General features: G+C 39.5%; 1 protein-coding gene across 1 annotated transcript in view; it reads right to left on the bottom strand.

The window, feature by feature from the left end:
• Positions 1-1,197: 1,197 nt before the first annotated feature.
• The window catches only part of Mdh1b (malate dehydrogenase 1B), a 26,194-nt gene continuing 15,229 nt past the window's right edge, over positions 1,198-12,162 (bottom strand). Inside the window, exons 10-12 of the mRNA XM_070018536.1 lie at positions 7,488-7,586; positions 3,650-3,721; positions 1,198-1,464 (exon numbers count right to left, since the gene is read on the bottom strand). Of these exons, the coding sequence (XP_069874637.1) occupies positions 1,427-1,464; positions 3,650-3,721; positions 7,488-7,586 (209 nt within the window). The 3' untranslated portion in view covers positions 1,198-1,426. The remainder of the gene's footprint in view (positions 1,465-3,649; positions 3,722-7,487; positions 7,587-12,162) is intronic.

The following is a 12,162-nucleotide window of genomic DNA, read 5'->3' as shown; positions in this document are numbered from 1 at the left end:
ATAAGCAACACTAGATTAGATATATCAATATCCATTGCATAGTGCTGGCCTTCTTGGCTGTTGCAAAAAAACTAAGGTTCTATTTGTCAAGAAAATGGGGATAAACCTGAAGGGAGAGCTCCTCACAGTGTCTGCTAAAGTTCCAGGATTTATAACCATGAAACTGATACTTTAGTGACTAGTGAACCAATTATTTAGCCACATAAATGCCTGTACCCAAGCCATGCTCTAATGTTTTCTATTGAATATCTCTCCCTTATGCCATGCCATGTGAGCCTTTACAATTTTGATTATTTATTTCTCATAAGTTCCCATTAAACTTATTTCCATGCCAGGCATGGGGGCACACGCCTGCAATCTGAAGCTACTCAGGTGACAGAACTAGAAGACTGTGGTCTGAGGGTACCAACCAGGTGAAAACACAAGAGTCCAGGGGTGGGACAGGAGAAGTGGTAGGACTGGGGTTCAAGCTTACATCCTAAAACAGACAGTACGCTTTCTTCACAGCAACATCAAATAGAGTGATGACTTTGGAAATAAGCAAAAGTCAGTCATGGTTTTGAAATTATCCATTTCATTGTGATGGTCTGAAAGCAAGGCAAAAGCACCTGAAGCTCTCTTGAATCTCAGCTAGCAGTGGGTACCTTGAGAGCTATTAAGAAATACAGAGAAGGCAGAGCTAGCTGCAGTTTTTAACAAGACTCCTGGGTTTTCAAAAGTTCCTAAGTGGCATTTGTTCAGGTCCTATTAAGTTTGAGAATGCACATTGGTTTGACTACTATGGCTTTAAGACTAATTTTTTACTTAAACTATCCAATTTCAAGGTAAAAAAATAAGCTTTCCCTTCAAATTTCAGTTTGTTCAGACCCTATCTATGTCAAGAACTAGAGATCTATTCAGTTAAAACTAAATGTGTTACAGTGACAACTATGTGAAACTGAACAAATCCAAGGCAAACAACACAGGGCAGAGGAACTTGCCTAGCCCTGAAGATAAGGGCAGGTTTTAGTGGTCTTCTCTAGTTCACTACCATTAACTGGACTTGTCTCAGCCAAAGTCTTAGGGTATTTGTGGAGTCATCTCATTGATTCTGGCTTAAATCAGTTAAAGTCAAAGTCAAGGCCATATGAACTAAGGTGGCCCAATGACAGATAGAAGGAAGTAGGTTTTCTTGGAAGGATATACAGGTGGACACAATGACTGACAACACTATCTTTAATACAATTTCAAAAGAAGAAATCAGCATCAAACCATTTCTGAGGAAATGCAACCATAAACATACATCACAGTGACTATAGAGAACATATATTGCGCTGTTATGCCTTGCATAATGCTACTTAAGACTAAACAAATTCTTCCAAATCATTCTTCCCTAAATACACACACAGGTCTTTATGACAGTTCCATATTAATATATTTGGTCCAATTAGAACTGTTGGTATTCGTCAGTTTTGCCATCAGAGTCTGTAAAAGGAAGAAAATTAAAACAAGGTAACTATTTAAAAATACATTAGTAGGTTCTATTTTATTAGTATTCTTTTGTCCCTTTTCCTTCTGTCTACTGGACTCTTGCATTCAGTCTGGCTCAACGGTTGGGGAACATATTGTGAGGTAGATTCTATGGGGGAAATAAAACAATATTACTATCATTATATATTTTCATCTGGAAAAACTAATTCTGGCTTCTTTCTTGACATTATGCTTTTTCAGTGCTCACTCTTTGTACTCTTTTGCTTTTCCTTCTGAGTGATGAATACAGCTATCAATTCAATGCACAAATTCTAGTGTCTTATAGTTAGGTCTATTCCAAAGTTATCAGATTGTTTGTACATTCTCAGAATGGAAGCTGCATTAGACCTTTTATTGGACATTTAAATAAAAATGTAGAAGCATGAGTGACTGTCCTGATTGGTCAGCCACAAAGCAATCTATAGTGGCCTTATTTTTATGAAATATTAGGACAACTCAGTGGAATACCTTGCTAATCTGGATTCACATATATGTTTGTGTGATATCTGGATTAGATTCCCACTGTTACAGTCTTGGTTATAGAAGTGAAAAGCTGAGTTCCCAGAGAGTGGACAAGCCAGGTTGAATACCTGCGGTATGTAGAGGAAGGTTTGAAGGGAATTTTAGTAGAAGGGAAGCTGATCTTTCTACTACCCAGTTCATTTATAGAAAAAGAAAACAAAAACATTCTGTCTTCCATGTACCATTTATGAGTCCCTGAACTGATGAATTGGTTGAGGTAGTGGGATTGCTGATCCACTGCAGAAGTAGAAACTTAAAAATAGTTTTAAATATTTAAAGCACATTGATTTCTCCAGATATTCTCATTTTCTCCTATCTTGTTCTTTCCACTCTGAAGTTTTTCTCGGTGTCTTGCTCTGTTAGGAACTGCAGGATATTAGGGCACATTTCTCATAGAGCTGCAGTCTAAGATATTGGCTGGTCCTTGGCCCCATGAAGGTAAACAGATGCCCAAACAATAGTAGAGCAATTTTTTTTATCATCCCCCCACCACCCATAGAGTTCTGGTGTTATAATGTAAATCACTGGGGAACTTGTCAGTGCTTGACTTTTTCTGTCTTCTTCCTTCCTCCCTCCCTCCCTCCCTCCCTCCCTCCCTCCCTCCCTCCCTCCCTTCCTCCCTCCCTGCCTGCCTGCCTTCCTTCCTTCCTTCCTTCCTTCCTTCCTTCCTTCCTTCCTTCCTTCCTTCCTTCCTTCCTTCCTTCCTTCCTTCCTTCCGCTCTCTCTCTCTCCTTTTCATTACTACCTTTAAGTAGTTTTACAAAGGAGTTGCCATTCAACAAAGCAGCTTATAAATATAATGTGTCCTTTTAAAAATTTTATTGTAAAGATGCTGTACAGAGGGGTTACAGTTACATTTCTTGTCAAGCATTGCTACCCCTTCCTTTGTTTTTCTCCTACTATCCCTTCCCTCTATAGTGTGTCTTGATCAATGTCAACCCTTCACATTCTCACCCATCTGACAGTTTTCTTTTATTCAGAGAATCAGGTAAAGAAGTGTGGGTGAATTGGAAACAGAGAAAATTATTATATTTACTTGTATTTTGTATAGGTAGACTTAGAAAATATTCAAAGCTCTACATGAATACCTTTAAGAATTTATTATATATTATTTATTTTATAGTATGTACTATATATAGTAACACTTAATAGCATATGTAACAATATATAATAACATATATATGTATGTATATGTGTGTATGAGAGAGGGAAAAGAAGGAATAAGGAGGAGGAGGAAGAGGAGGAAGAGGAGGAAGTTTAGTCTTCTCACCTGTCTTCTGAGGAGGATTTTGTCTTACTCTATTGATATTTTGGGCTTTCAGAAGGCCTTTTCTACTTATGGAAAAGGAAGAGTTGGAAAGCATAAACACAAAGGGCCAGGGCTGAGAAGTAGTGTTTGGGGACAGTTTGAGCAAGTATGACATGGGACAATTTTTCAGTTGCTTATACAAAAAGGTGGGGCATTTTTATTCCATTTCTAAAGTACTTACAGAAACATTTACTTTGACTGCTAGCTAAGTTCTTCTGATCACAGAATCAGCATTACCTCTAAAGCTGGACCACGTGCTCCATGACTGTAAGTACTACAGAGAGCTCCATTTGGGCTCCGTTGACTTACCATCTGATAAAATTTGTTCTTTTTCTTCATCTGTGAACGTATCAAAGTACAGGCTGTCTTTAGTATCTGAAACTAAAGTTGAAGAAAATGTGTTGGGTTAGAATATAACCAACAATCTGTGACATGTTCTAAGCCACACTGGGTCTGTGTGCAGAGTTCCCAGCAAAGAACACATTCTCAGCACAGGCTTTAGTGCCCATATGAATCAACCAAAAAGCACAAGAAATAATTTTCTAATCTCTTCCTGTCAATCTTTAAAAAATGTATTTTGCTTTGGACTCATAGATTGATATGTTGAACTGAATCTCCTTTGCACAACTACTTAAAGATAATTTGAAAAAATATTTTCTATTTGCCTTTTTCTTTCTTTTCTATTCTCATTCTTTGGGTGGGGAACTAAAAATTGTATTCTCATCAGTTTTATGATAGCTCAATGGTAAAATGCTAGTGACTGGGGCTGGGAAGATGGCTCAGTGGTAGAGCGCTTGCCTTGCATGCCTGAGGCCCTGGGTTCAATTCCTCAGCACCACATAAGCAAAATGAAAAAAAAAAGCTGGAAGTGGCGCTGTGGCTCAAGTGGTAGAGCGCTAGCCTTGAGCTGAAGAGCTGAGGGACAGCGCCCAGGCCCAGAGCTCAGGCCCCATGACCGGCCCCCCCCCCAAAAATGCTAGTGACTAACTTTATCTATCTATCTATCTATCTATCTATCTATCTATCTATCTATCTATCTATCTATCTATCTATCTATCTATCTGATTAACTCATTAACCATATATATATATATATATATAGCTAATGCCTGCCTGCCCTTTTCTCCCCTTTCCTTTTTCCCTCCCCTTCCCTTCCTTTGTCCTTCCTCCCTCTTTATCTCCCTCCCTCCCCTTCCCCTTCCCCTTTTCCTCCTTCCTTCCCTCATCCTTTCCATTCTCTCCTCTCCCTTTGTCCCTCTCCTTCCTTCCTTCTTTCCTTCCTTCCTTCCTTCCATTCTCTCCTCTTTCTCTTCTTTCTCTTCTCTCTCCCTCTCTCCCTGTCTCTATCTCTCCTTCTACCAGGGTTGGAACTCAGGACCTTGGACTTGCCCAGCTTTTGCTCTATTACTGTAGCCATGCCTCTGCCCCAGCCTTTTGCTAGTTCTTTTAGTGATGGAGTCTCATGCATTTTTTCTGCCTAGACTGGCTTCAAATTGTGATCCTTGGGATCTCAGTTTCCTGAGTAGCTAGGATTATAGGCATGAGCCACTAGTGCTTAGCCTTTATATTTGATATTAAAGTTCATCTAACAAGCAGGAACCAATGCCACCAACTGAAACCAGTGCAACCAACCAGTGCTCCTTTTCTGACATTTTCTGCTACTTAGATACCTAGAGACACAGTATAGTTGATTGAGCCTCTCTGAAGAGAGACATACTAGGGCTGGGACTAAGTCCACAGTCCTCTTTGGACAGTGATCTGAGCCCAGTAATCGTCCTTTTCAGAGGTAATGACAGTCGTCTCAGTGTGAGCCTGGCCCCATCGACTTCCTGGTTTGTCCCATCATCCCACGGGCCATATTGCTCACCATCCAGTCAAATGACACACTGCCCTTAGTTCTGCATCTTCCCCTGGAGCTCAGATCTTACTGTTTTCTGAAAGCAACTTCTAATGTCCCAGACTTGTACTTTTGGAAATGCCTTGATTACCTCCTCTTCCATGTTCTTTTCCCTCTGTGGAAAGCCTTTCACCACCTTCTTCCACTTTGCCTTACCCTTGAACTTCCTTTACTCTGAATCACATAAGGGATCCCCGCTCATCTTTTTAGAATAAGGTCTCATGTCAGCTCTTCTGGAATGCCTTTCCTAACCTAGTCAGTCTATGGCAGAAGACTCCTATACGCTCTCTTTGTACCCTGGACCTGTCTCCCTTCTTTTCCCCTTCCCTCTCTCTCTCCTTCCCTTTTCTTCCTTCCCTCTTTTCTCTTTCCTTCTTTTTACATGGTAAATATATTTTTTAATTTTAGATGAATTTTTATTTTCATGCATATCTACAATATAATTTGATCATATTTGCCCCCACATTTCCTCTCCCCACTGACTGCCCACAAATGGTCTTCCAATTTTGTCTATGTCCTCTTACATCTAGATTCTGCACATATTTTCATGTGTAGTAATTGTCTTTTTTTTTTTTTTTTTTTTTTGTCGGTCGTGGGGCTTGAACTCTGGGCCTGGGCGCTGTCCCTCAGCTCTTCAGCTCAAGGCGAGCGCTCTACCACTTGAGCTACAGCGCCACTTCCGGTTTTCTGGTGGTTTATTGGAGATAGGAGTCTCACGGTTTCTCCTGCCCGGGCTGGCTTTGAACCGCGATCCTCAGATCTCAGCCTCCTGAGTAGCTAGGATTACAGGCGTGAGCCACCAGCGCCCGGCTTTAGTAATTGTCTTTTTAAGCCTAACTTATTTTGATTAACTTAATCATCTCCAGTTTTACTTATTTCCTTGCAAACAACATAATTCATTTCTTTGTGGCAGAATCATACTTTATTGTGCATATACTATACACCTTTTCTTTATCCACTCATCTATTGGTAGACAACTAGGTGGATTCCATAATTTGGCTAGCGAAAATATTGTGGCAATAAACATGAATGTACAGAGTTCTACTGCACAGTGAGTCACACTCCTGACTATACCCTGGGCCTCTTTCTATTATAGCACTTCCTTTTGGATAGAGTTTATGCCCTACTCCCACTCCAATTCACATATTGAAACTTCAACTCCAGAGTGATTCTATGTCACTTCAATGTTAGTCTGTTGGGAGGGGATCGGGTCATAAGGGTGGAGCCCTCATGAGTGGGATTATTTCCTCATAAAATAGGCTCATGGGAATTGTTTGTCCTTTCTCACTGTGTGAGGACATTATGAGAAGAGGCCATCTATGAACAAGGAAACGGGCTTTGACAGCACACTGAACCTGCTAATGTCTTCATTTGGGACTCTCTTGCCCCTTGAACATGGAGAAATAATTTTCAGTTGTTTGTGAGTCATTTCAGTTATGGTATTCTGTTATGGCAGCTGAAACAAATTAAGATATCTCAATAGTATAATTTTTTTTCTTTGCTTTACTGTTTCAAATGCTCAATTTCAAGAGTAGAAACCAGGCTTGGCTTAATTTTAAATGTCCCTAGCACTTAGCAAGTCTTCCTTCCTTCTTCCCTCTTTCCTTCTTTCCCTTTTGTCTTCCTCCTCTCTTCTTCCTCCCTCTCTCTTCCTTTTCTCCCTCTTCCTTCCTTCTCTTCCCCCCATCCTTTCTTTCCCCTCTCCCTCCTTTTTTTCTTCTTTCCTCCCTCCCTCTTTCCCTCCCTTCCTTCTTTGACTTGGCCAATACACATAACATGACAGTTATCCCGTTAAAAATTTAAAGATATAATACAAGGTTGCCAACTATGCAAAAATTGTTTTATAGTAAATTTTTAGAATTTTTTTCATCTGGAATGACTGAGCCAGTACAGTTTCTGAACAAAGAAATGCCTGTTTGTTTATCTTTAGCCAACCTTAATTCACAAGTCATTTCCAAAATTCGGATTAAATTTTCCTCTTCATGTCTTAAAAGGACCTTTCCTGTGAGTTTTTAGAGTACCAATTATGTGCTTTGACTTGACATTCTATGTCTTGGCATTTCACAGTCTCTTGGCTCCTTTCTTTTCAACAATTTATGTTGCTTTCACTTCCTTTTTTGCCCCCCTGTATCTCTTACAGCAACCAACAGACTGAGGACTTGCAGTGTCTATCTGGCAATTTTATCCAAATATTTAAAATTTAGTGTTAGCTTTTATACAAAATAAAGGCAGTTTTTTCACTTGCGCGTACCTTGACGTGTAAGCGGGTTTTGTATTTCTACTTGTACTTCCTGTTTTTCATCTTGGGAGGAAAGGGACAAGTCTTCATACTTCCTGATTAATTGAGATTCTAAAAGTCAGAAAACCAAGTATTAGATTGATTAAAATGATTAAGCAAATCTCATACAAAAATCATTTCATTAACTATAAGCAGAGCTCTCCAAATTGTAAGAAGGTGCAATGCTCCGATTATTTTTGATGATGTGAGTTTAGACTCCCTGGGACAGTGTTTTTCTTTGGAGCAAGGTCTAAAGGTAATACAGTGTAATAAACATCCAGAAGAATGACAGGTAATTATCTTTCATGAAACTCTCCATAATGTAATAGACCCTTGGTAACCCTGGGTATTTGGTTCCAAAGAGACCAGTGTTAGGAAAGTACCTCAGAGGCCTAGGGTTCAGAGTTCAGTGTTGTACACTATGGGTGCTTGATTCATTTTCCCACAGTGCTGCCCAACTAAAATAAAAATAAAACATAAAAATGCCCAAATAAAAATTTGCCTCTTTTCAACAAATCTAAAATGTTCACTCTATCAATTAGATGAAGCACATTCACATTTCCCTTGCTTTATGGATGCTGCTAGCTTTTAGGGAGGCATATTTTCATTTAAGGGCCGGGAAACCCATAGCAGGTCACACAATGATTTAAACAAAGCTGACACTATAATATGGGACTGGCCAGCTTCTCTCCATCCACAGTGGATGCAGGAATTTACAAATTTTGTTCTGAATTTTCTTTTAAAGTTTCAAAACTTTATTTATTTGGGGGGCATTTTTTTTTTTTTTTGCCAAAACCACATGCAGTAAATCTGCAAGTAAAACAAGCTTCTGATACCAGTATAGATGGTAAATTTAGGACTAGCTACTAGTGTTGAAGTTAAAGTTCAGAAGACAGTTTTGATATGCATTTCAGTGAAAGGATTTCGCAGCTCTAGTCTTCCCAATGTAAGAAGCCACCTGGAGAGGCTTTAAATTCTGGAATAAGAGAGTCTGATTTAAAACCAAGGGCAAATGATAGAAGAGATGATGCTGATCAAGGTGCTTTGTATATATAAATAGACATGCTAAGTAGAACCTTCCCCTTCTACAGTTGTTTGAAAGTGGTAGTAGTAGTAGTAGTAGTAGTAGTAGCAGTAGTAATATACAATTGCCTGTTGGACGCCTATATAATTATCTGTGCCTGTAGTTTCCAACTTCATTTTGCATTTGGATTGCATTTGGTTTGACCCAATCTGGATGATGTGGTATCAGCCAGAACATTCTCTAAGTTCCTGAACCCATGCTCTGTCCACACATTTTCCTTAAGTTCTCTCTGCTCTTCCTTCTGTAATTTGACCTTACTAAATCTCTGGTCTGAAGCAATGCCCCTCAATAATTTCCTGCTAGTGTTTTATTTCCACAAGTGATTTAGACAGATTTTGCAGCACAGAGGTGGGCAGGGACTTTCAGTATCACTCTTTTATTTTATTTCTATTTACTTTTGCTTCTTAACACATTACGGCTGGCCAAGGTGTATGACTTCATCTGTGTTCTTGCAGTTACCACCATCATCTGCCTTGGAGCCCTCCCTCCCCAAATATTAAGTAAAAGAACAAAACAAGACTCATTTCCCATACTTATATCCAATGGTGCTGATGAAAATCATCTCAGTATCTTTTTTTAAAACATCTGGAAATACTTTGATATTCCAAATAAAATAAGCATGGGAAACTTCAGAATTTCATTGTCATCACAGTGCTATTTTTATTCTAATTTTGTAGTGTGGTGGTACACATTATTATTTTGGTACTCCTTCATCCTGCAGCAGAGCATGTTTACAGGGAATCCTACAACCCTATGTTGGGGTCACTACAATCATTGACTTCTACTGAGTTGCCAGGTTGGATAAAAACAAAAACAAAAAAAAATAGATGTGCTTTTTCCAGGTCGCTTTCTCTTCTCCTTTCCCCTTATCAAATATTTAACTTTCCTCTCCTTCCTTATAGCCCTAGCCTTTCCCTTGGCCTCTGACTCTCAGTAGCTGGTTCTGCTGCCTGTTTTTTTGTTCTGACTTCTCCCCTCCTATATATTCACCCACACCTGGGACCATCTCCTCATTCCCTCTGGCCTAAGCAGGAGAGATGCTTCCAGTTTGAAGCAGATCCAGTAATCCACGCCTGGGGTTCTGTTGCTGTTTGGAGGACCCTCTTTTGACTCCCATCTATTTTTACTCTCCCTCATGTTAATGGTGGTTAAACATTAATCATCCACATATCTTCATTTACATTTTTTGATATTTAATCGTGTACATGGAACCAAATCCAAATGGTACAAATGACCAATGAAGAAGCCGTCCATCCCTAGCCACCAGGTCCTCTTCTAAGAGGTACCAGTTGATGACTCTTTGTCCTTATGGCTATCTCACATCCTAAACTAAGAGACATGTGTCCATCACCATGTAGATACTTTGAGTTAAAGGACTCCTGAAAGTCTGTTCCTTCCCCTCTATTCCTTACCTTAACCACATCTTTCCAGTCATTTTTATGACTCACCAAATATAATAAATGATAAGGCCAGTAGAGGTAACCAGCTGCTCCTGACTTTTCCCAAGGGTGGAGATTAATAGTGTAAATTACATACTTCCCCATTGGTGGAAATTCTGCCTCATGAAATATTACCACCATATATTTCAAAGCCAAAAACATTGAGTACATTCTTGATGGCTTGGAGTTTTCTCTCATCCTTTTCCTCAGGTTGGTCAAGTTCTGCAAATTGTATCTCATTCAAATCTAGCTGCTTCTCTCTGTACATCTCCTTGGCCACTGCTTAGCTAAGGCTATCATCATAGTTCTTCCTGCTGCTTGTATCTCTTCCTTCAATCCATTTTTTTGGAATACAGAATGATCATTCTAAATGTAAGAATATGCTCCGATTCCTCTCCTGCCTAAAATTTTACATTAGTTCAAACAAGGCTTATTAAGGAGGTAGGGAGGTAACTCTAAGCCTTCTCATCTCAAGCCTTTTCCCAGATATAATGGGTAGGCAGTTCTTTCAAAGTTCATTCTTATTTCTTTTGTCTTTTTATATGCTGCTAGCTTTCAAAAGAACAACCCTCCCATTTATCACCCTGCTTGCTTGAACCATCTTTCTTCTCACAATTTACCTTGGGTGTCACCTTCTTCCATGATATCAAAATCATCATGGGGTTTCTGATTGAAGCACCTAAGCTCCACTGAAAGTCTGTGGCTTCCAAATCTAGGGTTCTTCTTTTCTACTCTGGTCTCATGCCTCCTTCCACCAATCTATAAGTTTTTCTCTTGTCAAAGTCATAAATGACCATTATGTCATTCATTGGTTTGATGCATGACATACATACAATGACTTCTGAGTATCATTCATACTTTGAGATATTTTATTTGGCTTATTCAGAGCATATGAAAGTATAGACTAGCTCTAGTACTTAAAACACTCTGCCTTTAGATATCCCACAAAATCAGATTCTCATTCTCTCTCTCTCCTCTCTCTCCTCTCTCTCTCTCTCTCTCTCTCTCTCTCTCTCTCTCTCTCTCTCTCTCTCTCTCTCTCTCTCTCTCTCTCTCTCTCTCTCTCTCTCTCTCTCTCTCTCTCTCTCTCTCTCACTAGTTAGGATAATCTCAATGCTTTGTGTTATGTATGAGGCAACAGATCCCGATTTGACAGCTTACTCCAGCTTGTTCTGAGCACTGAGAAATATGCAGTTCTCTATCTGATAGTTCCACTGCAGATACCCCAAAGGTATTTCAGAATTAGAAAGTAAGAAGCCAAAGTCATCTTTCCTTTCCTTTACACATGCATGTGTACAATACCACCCATGGTCTCTCTTTTTCTCTCTCATATTCTCATTCATTTCTCTTTTTGAATGTGTATGCCATTTTTTTTCTATCAGCAAATGTACTTAATTTCTATCAGTAATTGAACTAGAAGAAGCCTGAGTGTCTTGGAATTCCCAGAGCCACCCTATCATCAGGTCTCTTATATGTCTCCCCAGTTTCTTGGCTGTAATTAGCCCTTACTCTCATGTCATTATGCTAACTCCTAATTCCAGTCTTTTTGCAAACAGCCTTGCCTTATTCCAGTATGTTTTTCAAACTAATCATACTTCTGGTCAGACTTCTGGGCCCATCTTATCTCTCTCACATGTTTTTCTGTCCTGACCAGATCATTTTCCATCTAGTAATTTCCAATTGCTCTCACATTTTCATGTCAAGGCTTTGACTCTTAGCTCCATCTTCTTAGGCTTATGCCATGTGAGTTGTTTTTCCTTTTTTTTTGAAGTTTTTCCAAATAAGCTGATGTAGGCTTTCTTGCCTCACATTCGTCACTTTTTTCCCCAGGCCTATATTCTCACAGCATAGCACCCTACAGTATGCATCCTTGAGACATACCACCAAGCAATCATTTGTATAATGTGTGGTCCTTTGGTGGTCTGCAGATTCCCAAAGAGAGATCAGAGATATCTTACTCACCACTTGTGGTTTGAATGCGAAATGTTGCATGGTTGATTACAAGCTGGTGGTACTATTTGGGGAGCTTCTGGAAACTTTAAGTCATAGGGTCTAGGTTGGAGGAAGTGGGTCACTGAAGGCTGTGTGGCCTTTGGAGGTTGTTAGGTATGGCCCTTATCCCTTC

The sequence above is a fragment of the Dipodomys merriami genome, unplaced genomic scaffold (genome assembly GCF_024711535.1).
Source record: "Dipodomys merriami isolate MVZ:Mamm:240054 unplaced genomic scaffold, mDipMer1.0.p SCAF_1, whole genome shotgun sequence".
NCBI classification, from domain to species: Eukaryota; Metazoa; Chordata; class Mammalia; order Rodentia; family Heteromyidae; genus Dipodomys; species Dipodomys merriami.
Note: the sequence above shows the minus strand (reverse complement) of the source record. Positions and strands in the feature narration are given on the sequence as shown.